This window comes from Mauremys reevesii, linkage group 3 (genome assembly GCF_016161935.1).
Source record: "Mauremys reevesii isolate NIE-2019 linkage group 3, ASM1616193v1, whole genome shotgun sequence".
NCBI lineage: Eukaryota > Metazoa > Chordata > Testudines > Geoemydidae > Mauremys > Mauremys reevesii.
The window spans coordinates 143,267,500-143,283,406 of NC_052625.1; the positions used below are offsets into that span (position 1 = coordinate 143,267,500).

General features: G+C 42.7%; 1 protein-coding gene across 6 annotated transcripts in view; it reads left to right on the top strand.

Annotated features, from left to right (window-relative positions):
• Positions 1-15,907, top strand: part of RARS2 (arginyl-tRNA synthetase 2, mitochondrial) — a 55,125-nt gene that overhangs the window by 32,068 nt on the left and 7,150 nt on the right. For 4 of the 6 annotated variants that reach the window (XM_039532869.1, XM_039532870.1, XM_039532873.1 and 1 more), the window contains 7 exons: positions 1,052-1,147; positions 2,297-2,357; positions 5,647-5,723; positions 6,286-6,410; positions 10,881-10,948; positions 11,055-11,164; positions 12,047-12,142. In XM_039532869.1, coding sequence (XP_039388803.1) covers positions 1,052-1,147; positions 2,297-2,357; positions 5,647-5,723; positions 6,286-6,410; positions 10,881-10,948; positions 11,055-11,164; positions 12,047-12,142 — 633 coding nt within the window. Of the gene's footprint in view, positions 1-1,051; positions 1,148-2,296; positions 2,358-5,646; positions 5,724-6,285; positions 6,411-10,880; positions 10,949-11,054; positions 11,165-12,046; positions 12,143-12,330; positions 14,129-15,907 lie in introns of those variants that run through there. The other 2 variants (XR_005597137.1, XM_039532874.1) reach the window with 2 other exon arrangements.

Here is a 15,907-nt window from a genome sequence, read left to right on the forward strand (position 1 = left end):
GGGAACAGTGAAAGTGTTTCATATTGGGGAAAATGGTCTTCCTGACTAATTATTTAATGGCCGGATATGCTGTTTATTAGTTATATAGTACCATAGTGGTACATGGTACTTAATAAATTGAGTTAGATGTGTCCCTGTCTTGAGGTATTGACAATCTTAACGTGTGGAAACAACACTCATAAAAGATGAGCCACAAGAGTGAGAGCAGGCAATTCTCTGATATCAGCAATGGAAGGCAAGATGAAAGAAGTGGTTATGAAAGGGAGATCATAGATTAGGGTTGGAAGAGACCTCAGGAGGTCATCTAGTCCAATCCCCTGCTCAAAGCAGGACCATCCCAACTAAATAATCCCAGCCAGGGCTTTGTCAAGCCGGGTCTTGAAAACCTCTAAGGAAGGAGATTCCACCACCTCCCTAGGTAACCCATTCCAGTGCTTCACCACCCTCCTAGTGAAATAGTTTTTCCTAATATCCAACCTAGACCTCCACCACTGCAACTTGAGACCATTGCTCCTTGTTCTGTCATCTGCCACCACTGAGAACAGCCTAGCTCCATCCTCTTTGGAACCCCTCTTCAGGTAGTTGAAGGCTGCTATCAAATCCCTTCTGACTCTTCTCTTCTGCAGACAAAATAAGCCCAGTTCCCTCAGCCTCTCCTCATTAGTCATGTGCCCCAGTCCCCTAATCATTTTCATTGTCCTCCACTGGACTATCTCCAATTTGTCCACATCCTTTCTGTAATTCGGGTCCCAAAACTGGATACAATACTCCAGATGTGGCCTCACCAGTGCCAAATAGAGGGGAATAATCACTTCCCTCCATCTGTTGGCAATGCTCCTACTAATGCAAAGGACATGCAAAGGAGTAGAGGGAAGATTCTCTGTGCACAAGAGGAATGAGACTGTTCCAAGAATAGTGGACAGCATGAAGAAAGATCTTTTCTTTATGTATGTCATCTAATTCTTTTTCCTGGATTCTGTATTTCATTTCTGGTTTGCAATTATTTCAAATGATGTTATGTGCTTGGGGTTTCTTTGTTTTTCATTTTCAGCAAAGGAACAAGAGTAGTGGATCTTTCTGAAAAAAGAGACCTCTCATTGTCTTCCACTGTAATGCGTAGTGATGGGACATCTCTTTATATAACAAGGCAAGTGTCTGTCTATGCTACACTTTGGATTTAGTTCAGTGGTAAACTCTTGTGTAATTTGCATTAGTAGTCTCTTTAAGGGATGTAAACTCTTTTTTTGTTATAGGAACACTACAAGATATTGACCAGTCAATAATTTGAATAACTGAAGGTTATAGTAACAATATAACTATGTAGAGATAGGTAGTTACTTTAAAAAATGAAGCCTTATTTTTCTAGATTTATTCTCTGAGAGTCCAGTAGGAAATCTACTCTATTTATAGATCATTTTTTTGGTTCCAGCTATCAACCATATAAATAGACTGAACACAAAGCTATATTCTTTCTGCTTAACAAATAATTGACCACAACAAAGATTTTAGAAGAACTTGACTAGCACTCTTATTCATGAAGCGTGATGTAGACTAGCATAGTTTGCTCTTCCACATCTTTATTGGCTCTGCAGTGCTGATAGCCTGCTTCATCAATTGTTACCACCATCTTTTTGGCCCCATCATCCTAGTATTTGAATCCTTCTAAAGTATTTTAAAATAGAAATAACAGTCACTTTAGTTCATACCACAGGCTGACAAAAATCAAACTTTTTTTAGTGTTTGGGGTGGGAGGATTTTGTGTGTGTGTGTGTGAACTTCTTGAGAAAAGCTGCATTGAAGAGGTGCTCTGCATTCAGTTTTGAGACCTTGGTTAGAGGTCATTCTTATCACTTGCAGGAATGAGCTCCATAGTCTATGTCCAGGTCCTGTGAAGGTTCTATTTTCTCTGCTCACAAGATTCCCCCAGTTGTTTGACCATTTCACTGTCCCAGTAGGGACACAGAGACCAGATTTGTACTGTGCAAGAAGTCATTTTTCCTACTCGCTTTTCTGACCATAATCAATGAGTTTAAAAACAACACTGAATTCTAAAAATATGTAATGAACAAAGACCAGATGCTCACTCTTTTGCATGAAGTATACATTGATTCATTTAACCTGGTATTCTCTCTCTGGCAGTGGCTTCAGTACAAGGTAAAAACCCTCCATAATGCACTTGTTCATTTTTACAATCCCTCCCTTTCCACAATGGTAGAGAATTTTCCCAGCAGGCAACCCATTCTAAATAATGAGGTGGATTTAGTTTGATTGAGAATTTCTCATTTATCACTTCCAGAGATCTTGCTGCTGCTATAGACCGAATGCAGAAATATAACTGTGATACTATGATTTATGTGGTAAGTAATTTTAGATGCACACAACACTTTGAGTTTAACTCTTTTATTAATGCGGGGCCTCTCTTGCTCCCAGTGTGACCGTGGCACATGGTACTTGGCATCACAACAGACACTTAGAGGGCCTCACTGCACAGCAGCTATTCCACAATATTACACAATGGTTCTCAATCCTTCTTTAGTTCATGACCCACAAAATGGCTGAAAAATCATGTGGGACTCACCATCTTAAAAATTAATTTGCTCAAAAATAGCTTTTACTCAATCAGCAGGTCGTTTTCCAGATAAATATTGTTAATAAATACTGAATCAAGTTAAAAGTTGATTCTTATAATTGTTTTAGCGTATAAAAGGATCTAAAACATGCTATTAAAGTCATGTTCTAAAATCCATTTACGTAGAACTTTAGTTTAAAGTCCCAGTATATTGTCACAAATGGGAATTTTATAGCTTGTTTACGTACATCAGTTGCTGTATTGATGATTCAGTTGGAATTGCACATCAAGAGCCATTTAATCCATCTGGGCAATGTAGTTGCAGACTTCGAGCATTTTAATGGTCTGCTGTTTTTTTAACATGACTTCAGCAATATCAGTAATGGATAGTAGGATTACCTCCTTGTCTGCTGTGTAAAACTTCTTAGCTTTAGCAATTCTAAAGATGCAGCATATGATGCCTTTAAGGTTTTTTCAGAGATAAAGGTAACCTTTTGAAAACCACTTTTTAGTATATGGAGTCAGTTAATGTCCTCTGGGAAGCAAATCTACAGGTTTTTTGGCCTGCTCCTTATGATGTGTCTGGAGATGTCCATACAGCGTGCTTGGTATCATGCTTTCATTAGCCAGTATAATATTACATAATACAATGCCTTTGGAAAAATCACTGGAGCCAGTAAATGTAGAACCAAAAGCCCAGGTCTTTTTAGCTCTTCATTTTCTGGCTCCAAGGAGTTTCCATTAGCTTGTCTTCGGAATAATGTGTTTTCCACCAATAGAAACATGCTGCATTCCTTGTCACAAAGGAGCTGCATTCCAATAGAGAAACAATGCTCCAGAAGTTATGGACGTAGCAATAGCTGATGCGTGCAGTTGCTCATCTATGTTTGCTCCTGTGATTCCCATGAGTTATAAAAAAGTGACTAAGTGAAAATAACGAAACACTTTGCACCAAAAGAGAATGAATGTTGAAATCGATAATAATGAGATGGACCAGTGCAGAGTCAGTGCCCTAACATAGCCCGAGAAAGACCACCTGCTGAAGGATATTATTGGCCAGTCACCTCAACTTCTAGTAATTGTTCAGTCCTTATGTCTAACTTTCTTCTTCTCCCTGGCATAATCCTTATGTTCTTGCAACAAAAGTTGGAACCTGTGAGGTAACTAGCCTGGCCATTGAAATTACAGTGTCTCCGAGAAGTTAGAAATGGAAATCACTTGCCAGGTCACCTACTCCATCTCTCATCTGTACTCTTCTATAACAACAGATGCATGAATTATTAATTCCAGCTCTGGAAATTCCTAGCCTGGGCTTGAAAAAGAATAAAGGAGAACAAAAATCAATCAGTTCTTGCAGTAGTGGTCTGTCAAATATGGCCTGTGGGGCTGTAGTTCAGGAGCAAACTAAAATGAAGGAGTGGTGGTGAATTCTGCCATCTTAACTTGGTGAGGGGACCCGCACCCCATGATGCCTGTAGTAGCAAGCCTGTTGTTGAGTACAGAGAAAGGCTAATTCCAATGGGAAGTCTGTAACAGTCACAGGAGAGAGGAATTGAAAGATGAGGAGAGCAGCAAATGTATATTTAATTTAAAATATTAATATTTGAGAGATGAGCATTATCTGTTACTAAGGAAAAAATGAAACGCACAGCTACAAAATGGGGAATAAGTGGCTAGGAAGTAGTACTCCTGAAAAGGATCTGGGGGTTATAGCGGCTCACTAATTGAATATAAGCCAACAATGTGATGCAGTTATGAAAAAGGCTAATATTCTGGGGTATATTAACAGGAGACTTGTATGTAAGACATGGGAGGTAATCGTTCTGTTTGGCACTGGTAAGGCCTCTGCTGGAGTATTGTATCCAGTTTTAGGCACCACACTTTCAGAAAGATGTGGATAAACTGGTGAGAGTCAAGAGGAGAGCAACAAAAGTAATAAAAGATTTAGAAAAACGGACCTATGAGGAAAGGTTTAAAAAAAAAAATGGGCGTCTTTAGTCTTGAGAAAAGAAGGCTGATGGGAGACTTGATAACTGTCTTCAAATATGATAAGGGCATTAAGGGCTGTTATAAAGAGGACAGTGATTCAATTGTTTTCCATGTTCACTGAACTTTCTAACTATTAGGTTTCCAAAGGAGGTTGTGGAATCCCTGTTATTGGAGGTTTTTAAGAACAAATTAGACAGATAACTATCAGGGATGGTCTGTGTATACTTGGTCCTGACTCAGCATGGAGGATTGATTAGGTGTTCCCCTTGAGGTCCCTACCAACACTACAGTCCTATGATTCTATGATTATACAGCACGTGTGTTTAAAATATATACATTTGTCTCTGGCCCAGTGTCCCAGAAGTGCTGAAATGTCACATAAGATCATAAGAACGGCCATACTGGGTGAGACTAATGGTTCATCTAGCCCAGTATCCTGTCTTCTGACAGTCAGATGGTTCAGAGGGAATGAATAGAACAGGGTAATTTTGAGTGATCCAATTTCCCTGTCACTCAGTCCTAGCTTCTGGCATTCGGAGGCTTAGGGACACTCAGAGCATGGGGTTGCAACTCTGACTACCTTGGCTAATAGCCATTGAGGGACCTATCCTTCATGAACTTATCTAGTTATTTTCTGAACCCAGTTATACATCTGGCCTTCACAGCATCCCCTGGCACTAAGTTCCACAGGTTGACTCTGTGTTGAGTGAAGAAATACTTGTTTGTTTCTTTTAAGCCTGCCCAGCATTTGTATTGATGATGTAAATCAAGCGCCAATGACAGGGGCTTCAAGGCTCAGCCCTGGATATGAATGACTCCTTTCTGATGGGAGATTAGACAAAATGTATGAATTGAAAGGTGATATTTAAAGTAGATTAATTCAAAGGCCTGTACTAAAATGATATAGGATAAACTGTTTTCACAAAGATAAAGTATTTTATCAGTAGTAAGATTCTAGAGTGAGTTGATGTCAAAGTACTTATGCTATTATATCTTTCAAATCCAGTCTGTTTTCCTAGATCTTAGTTCTGCTGTCTCTCTGCCTAAGCAGGGATGTCTTCTAAAATGCACTCATTTTCCCCCCTAAGACAGATAAAAGTCAAAACACTCACTTTGAACAGCTGTTCCAAATACTGAAGCTCATGGGCTACCAGTGGGCAGAAAGGTAGGTGTGGGTGTCATAATTGCTACTTTTTTATTGGAGTGGAGATATATTAAAAAGGAAAAATGAGCAATGATGATCAGAAATCCTTTAATAGGCCCCTTGAAGCTCCTTGGTAATAACAGTAGGGTACATAAAAGCAAAGAAGGAGGAAATATTGCCCATCAAAGACATTACACCTCTGTATCTGTACACTGTGCTCAAACAGTAATAATCTTAAGAGCTAATATACTTTTAGAAGTGTAATATTTTACATCCTGCCTCTTCTTAGCTTATTGTACTGAATCTTCTATATTAAAGCCTAACACAGCTGCTACAAAGTACCAGTCTCCTGAGCGTGTATGAACGACATCATAATTCTGGTCCTTTCTGTCTAATTATAAGGTGTGCATGGCGAGATGGTTTTTGAAGTGAGGTAATGATGACATTGCTGAGCTTTCTATGTTGAATGATGTTTGTTCAGCTGTTACTACTACATTCTGGTTCAGGGCCCTGCCTGAACAAACATTGCAGGCATTTCTGTTGATTAAAATATGATTTTTAGATCCTGCTGTTTTCAATGCAGGTGTCAGCATGTGTCTTTTGGGCTAGTGCAGGGGATGAAGACACGAAAAGGAGAGGTGGTTTTCCTGGAAGATGTTTTAAATGAAGCTCGCTCAAGGATGTTACAAAACATGGCTTCTGCAAAAAGTTAGCTGCTTCAGGTTTTATTCATTTCTCTTGAAATATTCCCATGCAGATTACAATATCCCTTTCTCCTTCCCCACTCCATCACTCTCCCCCACATCCAGTAACCCAGAGCAACAGGCTCTGATCTGTGTCTTTCCACCATCTGTGATTATATAAATAAAGTAGTAATAACACTTTGCCCTTTCATAATTAGAATCTCAAATAGCTTTCCTGAAGCATAGGAGGCCATACAGCTTGAAAAACATGGAATGAATGCTGCCTCACAACAACCCTGCAATGTAGGGAAGTTATTGCCCCTTTTGCTGGACGGGCAAGGCACTTTTATCCTACCATGATGCAGCAAGTTAGTGGCTGAGCTGGGAACAGAACCCAGGAATGAATGGCATGTAAGCTCCTAAATCACTTTTGAAAATGGAACTTAGTCTCCTCACTCACACAGGAACTTCTAAAAGTTTTACCCTCTACCCTTAATCTTGCTCTGCCTCACTTGTAAAATGGCAATAGTTCTGTAACTCACAGGGTTGTTTGAAGTGTTTCATTAATGTTTGAAGTGCTCAGATGCTGGGGAGGGCATTTCCAAAGGCATTTACCTGCCATCTGTTGCTTTGAAAATCTTGGCTATAGTGATATGGGCTATTAAGTATCTCATTGTCCTCGCTGTTAAGACTCTGTGCTGCCTGCATTTCCATTCTTGTATCCTCTTTTCCCTCTACACCTTCTCACAAGCCTTATCTTCAGTAGAATCCTCTCTCCTTAATGCTCTCTCTGTTCCCTGCTTACTCCTGGGGGAGTTCTGTGCCCAGAAATTAAAAATTCTGGGCACAGTATTTTAAAATTCCGTATATTTTATTTGTCAACATATCACAATATAATCTCACCAGTTTCAATTATTTTGGTAATTTATTTCAAAATGCCTGTCAGCAGGCATGTCTGTAACAATACAGACAACAAAAAAGATTTCCCCCAGAAGTAGAGAGTTCAAGAAGCCTCTTCGACAACCCACTTCCTGTTTCTTTGTTATGCTTTTTGTCAGGCTGTCAGTCTGGGTGTGTCACACGTGCCAGCTGGGCACAATTTAGGGGAATAATACGTCCTCCCAGTCTTTTAGTCAATTCTCACTTTTCCAGCCCCTATAGGGTTACCATATTTCAAGTTCCCAAATAGAGGACACTGCCGGGGAGAGCTGGAGGAGGGGTGTGGTTGGGAGATGGAGGGGATATTTGGGTGGGTCTGCACGGGGACCCCGGGCCCAGAAACCTGCACCTTCTTCCCTTCCTGAGCCCAGTCACAGGCTCTGCCCCGCACAGCTTTGTTACTGTCCCACCGGGCAGAGATGGCCTGTACCTGCTGATAGTGGGGGAGGGTGTCACGCACTCCCCTCTCCCCCCAGAGTATACCCCCCTCCCCTATCCTCAGTCTCCCCTCCCAGAAAGCAGCGGCCTTTCCCTGTAGCTCCCAGCTGTTGCTCCTACCTCTCCCCACAGGGTGCAGCTCACTGGCTCCGGCAGTTGCCGTGCAGGGAGGGAGCCCGGCCGCAATATGTCACCAAGCAGGGCTGGCAAATCTGGGAAGCACAACCCAGCCACACCTCCTGCGCAGGCGCACTGTGAGCTGCGGAGCCAGACTTGCTGGGTCCAGTGGCACCTAGTGGCAGTCAGCAGCTCTGCAGCACCAATTCTGTGGGGAAAAATGAAATTCTGCATAGAACATTAATTCTGTGCACATTTTACATTGCAAGTGGTGCAGAATTCCCCCAGGAGCACCTGCTCCCACTTGTGCCTCTGGATCTTTTTCTTGCTGGATCAACCTCTCTTTCTGTGCAACAAACATCCACTGTCCTGTCCTTCAAATATCTCCTTATCATTTCTGCATAGCCTTTCATTATTGATTTAACTCAGCTGTGACTTCTTCTACCCGCTCCAGCTTCCTTGAATTGTATGTGTCCTACCTCAACTGTGAACTCCTTGTGGCAGGCACCTAAGTTGTGTTTTGCAAAGCACCCTGTAAATCTATGGTACTAATACGTAATAATTTCAATCATTATCTGATACTGTGGGATTTTAATACATTTTAATCTTATGGGGAGGCTGAAGGGACATCAGCACAGGATGGTTTTTCAAAAAAATTTGCTTAAGTGCTCCCAGGTTCCTGTAAATGCAGCAGACCTTGGGTGAGAGTCATCCTTGCAACTTCATGGCATCAAACGCAGGATCAGCTGTGCGGCAGGGCTCCTAGCACCAATGCTGAAGGGCTTGCCATTGATCTCTCTTCTCCCTGGGCTCAGAAAGTGGTGGGGCTGGAGATGCTTGTTTTTGTGTCTCGGTGGGGTAATTGTGAGCAGTTGGCCCTGTGGGTTTTCTAGTTGCAGCAAGGGTTGTCTTCCCACTATGTTTCCATGAAGAATTTGCTTATGATGGTGTTAAATACTTGGCTTGCACACCAGAACTAGCCCAGTTAAGGTAGCTAACAAGCCCCTCTGACTGGCTTATATTCTGCAGAATGCAAGCTTTCGTATTTAAAATATAAACATCTGCCCTTAGAGTTGCAAAAAAACCCTTCCAAACATGAACAGTGTAACCAATGCAGAGTTGTCTTCCTAAGCAAGCAGGTGGGCAAACAGTTCTAAGCGATGTGAATCACCCCCACTCATCGTGGTGGGGCATTAGTGATGAAACCCAAGGATGACACCTTGAAAGAGGTTTTCAAAAAATTAAGGTGCACAGTTCTCACTAATCTGGACAATTACCTCAGCTGCATGTGCAACCCTGGTAACTGCTTGTGCAAATAGCCTAGCAAATGGCAGAGATAAGTTCTAACTGTGCATCTTCGTTCCCATTAAGTGATGTGTTTAGATTTTACATAACGGCCATATCTTCCCCTCTGTCTTTGTGCAAATCTCCAACTGGGAGATCAGCTGCGGATGGAGAGTAGTGTAGACTTTGTAGACTTAACCCATAGACCAGAATTAAAAAGGCCCTCTCTGCAGTGTGTTTGACAACCTGGTCTTATAGGAAACTACACTAGGATCCTCCTGCAAATAGGAAGAAGAGACCTAGACAGAAGGCAGATATGATCTGAATTTAAAAATAGGATGTTTTTAAATAGACCAAGAGTGTCACCACGTTAGGTGAAGTTAGTGAGTCCAAACACAAGTTAATATATTGCCTGAAGATGTGGACTGGTGCACCTGGCGCTAACATTCCTTCCAAAATAGTGGTGATGTGTGCAGTCTCTGAACATCTGTGTGAAGAGCGCTATGATCCCAGCTTAGCACTGTGTGCTCTCACCTCTCGGAGGGAAATAGGAATAAAACAGCCCCTTTAGTGGATTGCTGCAGGAGTGAGAGAGCTGCTTGCTCACTGAGGAATTGCTGAAAGCAGTCACAAAATAACTTTCCAGCCAAGGTCCTTCCAACAGCTGCAGTGAAAACAGGTATCCTCTGTTAGCTTATTTATCAGTGAAGTTTCAAGGCAGATAAATTAGTCTTTCAGTGAGAGATTTAAGAAGTTCTGTCTAGTTAGCTTATCCAAGAGAAGGCTTAGTGGGGATTTGATCACAGTCCATAAGTACTCATGTGGGAGAAGTTTTCTGATAGTAGAGGGCTCTTTAATCAAGCAGGCAAAGACATAATAAGACCCAGTGATTGGAAGCTGGAGCCAGACAAATTCAGACTAGAAATAAAGTCCACATTGGAACAATTTACCTAGGAATGTGCTAGATTCTCCATCATTTGAGATCTCTCTGGACATCTTTCTAAAAGAGATGCTGTACCTCAACCAGAAGTTATGGACTTGATCCCAGAATTACAGGGTGAAATTCAATGGCCTGTGTTACGTAGTGGGTCAAGACTAGACTATTATCCCCTTGGCCTTAAAATCTATTAATCATATTGAGCATAAGAACGGCCATACTAGGTCAGACAAAAGGTCCATCTAGCCCACTATACTGTCTTCCAACAGTGGCCAATGCCAGGTGCTTCAGAGGGAATGAACAGATCAGGTAATCATCAGAGTGATCCATCCTGTCGCCCATTCCCAGCTTCTTGCAAACACAGGCTAGGGACACCATCCCTGCGCATCCTGGCTAATAGCCATTGATGGACCTATCCTCCATGAACTTTACGTAGTTCTTTTTTGAACCCTGTTATAGTCTTGGCCTTCACAACATCCTCTGGCAAAGAGTTCCACAGGTTGATTGTGCGTTGTGTGAAGAAATACTTCCTTTTGTTTGTTTTAAACATGTTGCCTATTAATTTCATTTGGTGACCCTGAGTTCTTTTAAAGAAAGGTAGCCTAGATGTAAAAAGTTTTACATTCAGACTTTGTCGGCCCTTGCAGCCTGACAGTTTGTTTTATTGCTGGTATAAATTTTAATCAAATCTGCTCTACCACCAGCTGCTGTAGTTTTGACCCATGAACCAGTTACATTGTTGCAGATTTTCATCATCTGTTTTTGCTTGTATCTGTTCAGCAAGTAAAGAACTGGAAAACCCTCTTGAGACTGCAGAAAAGATTGGGCTTGCAGCGCTCATAATTCAGGTCTGTTTAAACTGTCTTCTGATTATCCCTTCTTTTGTGAGAGACTATAAATTGGCACTGGGAACACTAGCTACATGATGCTGAATAGCAACTGTTATCATTTTAGGATTTCAAGGGTCTTCTATCATCCGATTATCAGTTTAGTTGGGACCGGGTTCTCCAAAGTCGGGGAGATACAGGCGTATTCCTGCAGTACACACATGCCAGACTCCACAGGTAAGAAGAGCCTTCCAGAGTGGAGAAATTTTCTGATTTTATTAACGTCTATTTTACTCCAGTGACTGAGTAACATTTGTGATGAAGCCTTTGCTAAAGATTTGACTCTCTCATCCATTCAGTTGAGACCTCAGATGGGAAAACCAAGGAAAGTGAAACTTGCAAGCCCTCTCCCTCTGGCTGGGGCAAGGGGCATGGCCAGGCTGTCTCTAAGTCCTAGTAATTCCTGGCTGCTGTAACAGCTGCTTGGGATGACTGGTGCAAATTAGGGTATGGCAAAGAGTGACCCCAAGATCAGTGGTGCTCAGCTATAGTCAAGGAATTTGGCCTGGAGTCTCCTGGATATGCTAAATACACCTTGCTGCAATATTTAAACTGTGATTTGACTGAACTTCTCGCTAGCTGCAGTGACCAACTCCGGCCTTATATGTCCTTTTGTGATCACCCAAAATTGTATCTTAGGAAATTTTAAAAATCCATAGGAGAGATACCGAGACTGAAGATAAAGCACTCGGTCAGAGTGTCGACATCAGCATTGTGTCATACTCCTGAATTGATTTTTTTTTTTTTTTAATTCCCAAAAGGTCAAACTTGACAGTGCCCTTTTAAACTGTCATGTTCTTTCAGGGGTTCTTTCTGTAAAGTTACTGACATATATTCAATGCTGACTCAAGTAAAATAGCTTTTTTTTCTTGGATTTAACTCAGCTAGTCTAACGCCAATGTTTTAGTCAGCTTGCAAACAGTGTATCTAGATTCAAATTTTGTTCTCCTTTAAGTGCACATTGGTTTTAATTCTTATGCAGCTTTGCTGGTGAAGGTTGTTTATTTTTAAATTTACAAAAGCATTTGTGTTCTCACACTGGGCTCTTATGTTTTCTAGTTTAGAGCAGATGTATAGGAATGGGCAATCGACTGACATTAATACAGCTTGTTTACAAGATCCACAGGTCATCTCAGTCCTTCAGCACCTTCTCAGGTATTTACTATTTGTCTTTCCAAGAAGCAGATCCTTGGGGTTTGAAGCCTGCATGTTGAATTAGTTACATGGCAGTGGAAGAGTAGAAACAAACATTTTAGGCAATAACTTGTTGATCATTGGGCCTGTTGCACAAGCCCATACTTGTAATACACATGTTTAGATGTAAATGAATGTGTTGATTTCAGAAGCTGAATGAAAAATGATCATGTGGGGAAAATACCTCTGAGTACCGGTAGTTGGACGACTGTTACTAATTGGTAATACTATCAACAATATTGGGTGCCTGTTACTAATTGTTACTTAGTTGCTAATGAGTAAAGGTTAGTGCAGTTCTTTTGTAAATGTAATAAGCTATATATATAAACATTGATTATCATCATAAACATAGACCTGGTGGATGGGATCTCTGGATCCCATGGGAAAAGGGGTGCAGAAATGCTCTTAGGAGGAGGGGAATGGAGCATCCACCCACTTCCAGTAGCCATGAAGGACACCCACAAACCAATCCCTACTAATAGTACTTAGTTTGTATATAGTGCGTTTCATTGATAATTCTTAACATTCTGACAAAGCTGAGCAAGCAGCATTGCCCCTAATTTATAGGTGTGGAATCTCAAGCACAGAAAGGTGTGAGGACTTGCCCAATGCCACACAGGAAGTCAATGGCAGAGCTGAATATAGAGCCCAGAATTCCCAGCTGAATGTCCTAGACCCTGCACCATGCTGCCACTCTTCATACCATCCTCCCTCCAGGCAATCAAGAGCAAAAGCCTTCTTAGTGGCTTAAACCCACTTTCATTGCTTTGATTGTGGCCTTTGACAATATAACAAAAATACTTGGCCTTTGATCTGGTCAGGCTAAACATCATTAACCTAGATGATGTTTGTAGACCAGTGAATCTTTCGGATGGTAGATTTGTGGTAGCACATCTTCCCTGCAGAAGCTGACTTATTCCACTTAACATAAGAACAGCCATACTGGGACCGACCAGTGGTCCATCTAGCCCAGTATCCTGTCTCAGTGTCAGGTGCTTCAGAGGAATGAACAGCACAGGCAATCATCAAATGATGCATCCTCTGTCCTCCATTGCAAGGTTCTGGCAGTCAGAGGCTAGACAGAAGAACTCGTTAGGAGAGCTGCTCAGGAGTTTTCAGACGAAGTTAGGGTTTAGTCAGAAAATGTCAATTTGTTGAAACCAAAATGTTTCATGGAAACATGTCAGTGTTGATGAACATTTGATGAAACACAGGGCAGCGCAGCCATGTGGACTGCCCCAGGGCAGCAGACCCAGGACTTCCAGGGTCCCCAGCTCCCAAGCTCTGAGGCTCACGGCTCAGTTGTGGTTCTCAGGGCTTCTAGGCTTTTGGCTGAAGCTGGAACCTTGGCATTTGGCTCCCAGGGTCAATTTCAAAAAGTTTTAAACTAATTTTTTCTAATTTCCCTTCTACAGCAAATTTCAGAAATTGTTTCTGTTCTGAAGCTGAACAGTTTTGTTTTTTTAATTTCCCATGGACCAGAAATTCTGACTTTCAGCCAGCTCTACTCATTTAGTTTATTTCATGTGGCTAACAGATTGCAGTAGCAGAGACAAGCCTCTTCATTTAATAACTGCTGGATAGTTCAGTGAACTTGGTATTAGCAACCAGCTGTGACAAAGTCAGGCCAGACGGCGACAAGAGGGTTTGGGAAGGCCGATATGTTAGCCTTAGAATGCTAAAGGCCCTTTTTCCTATAAGCTGATACTCCTGCGGGAATTATGCATCAAGAAATTAAAAATTATGTGCAAAATATTTTACAATTCTGTAAATTCTATTTGTCAATAAATAAATGTGGCTCCAGCATGGCAGCGAGGAGCACAGGCCACTGGCTGCATTGAGGTGGAAGACCACCCTGAAGCCCGCATCTCCCACAGTACAGTGAGGCTGCACCTGACCCTGACAGTGCAAGGGCTAGGCAAGTGTGGAGGGGCTTAGTGTGGGGGGATCCACGTGTGGGGTGAGAGGTTGCTGTGGGGGGCAGTCTGGATGTGGGTGGCTCAGTGGGAGATCTGGATGCACAAGGGCTCGTTGTGGGGTTCCGGGTGTAAGGGCAATGAGACTCTGCAGAGGATCCAGGTAATGGTGGTTGGGCTCTGGGAGGGAGTCTGGCTGTGGGGAGATGGGGCTTGGCGGGGAGGTCTGGGTGTGGGGCTTTGGGGGGGGGTCTAGGTGCTGGGGGAGTGGGGCTTGATAGGGTTGGGGTTCGATGGGCCTGCTTAATGGGGGGAGCCCCAGCTGCTGTCAAGGGTACGCTGCATGCCAGGATCCCGCTTCTCCCCATGATTCCCCTATCTTCTCCATCCCCCTCCCCTCACTCCCATATTCCCTCCCCCTGCCTTTTTCCCTCTCCCTTCCTTCCCCACTGCCTCTTCCCATCCCCACTTCCCTCATTTCCCCCACTCCCCCTTACCCAGGCCCACCGTGGAAACTCACTGTTCCCAGGGCCAGATTAACTTTTTGTGGGCCGATGCCAAACATATTTGTGGGCCCCCCTGGGGAATGAAGGGGCCAGGGGCAAGAGTACAGCAGGCAGAGTGGATTTGATTTAAATCATGATTTAAATCACTAGTCAGGAAGACTCAATTTAATCATGGTTTTCTACATAAAAGTGAATTCTTGTTGGTTGTTATAACCTTAATACCTATTCTTCACAACTCAGAGATGGATGCTGGTTTCATTTTTAGAAGGTACATACTATATATTTTTAAACAGTGATTTATTTTGAAAACTTTTCAGATGAGTTTTACAGCTATATCAGAAAATGAATGATTGTTTGGTTATTTCATTTACCAAGGGTAATTGAAGCAGATAGTTCACCTCCCAATGACTTTTAAAAAAAAAAAATCTCCCCTGGGGAGAGAAAAGGTGGGAGAGAGAAAGAAACTGCCAGGCTACTGGTAGCAGGGAAATAAGCTTCTCCAGGCTGAGGGACTGTGCTCCTTCCCTTAGGGGAACAGCGAAACCTGAGTGCCTGCTAGGGGAAGGACTGATATTCCGTGGCAAGCAACAGGATGATGCCTGCCCCAGTGAGGAGGCAGGGAAAAGTATCTCCCTTTGGTTTTGTGTTTACGAGACGATTTCCCTTTTGTTTGGTGGAGGATCACCCCTTAGGCCAACCCTGGGGCCTACCCTGGAAACACGGCCAAAGGAACACAGAAGGCAAACACTGCCCGGAGTGGGGCTAATTTACCCCAGGCCCGCCATTACCAGAGGGGGAAGTGCTACGTCTGGCAAGATGAAGGAGGTGCCGTGCCACACAGCTCATGGTGTTCTTAAGCACCTTTTCAATGGAAACCAGCATGTGATACTGACCGCGTCACTCATGAGACCAGCAACTGTGTTATTGTTTTTAAAATAAAATTACATGTTGTGGCAACACAAGAGGCTAGGCTAGCCGCTGCCAGCTGCTACGTTTCCCCTAGGACCCTGCACATGGCCACTGATGCTGCACACGTGCATTAGGCCGTGAGCTCTTTGGGGCAGAAAACATTTTTCGTCAAGTGTTTAGACAGCACCTAGCACAATGGAGTCTTTGGCCATGACTGGGGCTCTTTGTACTACAGTAGGACAAGAATAAATAAGTCAATTTTTGGTTCGCGTGCACGGGAGGTTAATGTGGCGCAATCACAGAAGTGCAGTTCCTCTAAGACTAGGGTGACCAGATGTCCCGATTTTATAGGAACAGTCCTGATTTTGGGGTCTTTTTCTTATATTGGCTCCTAT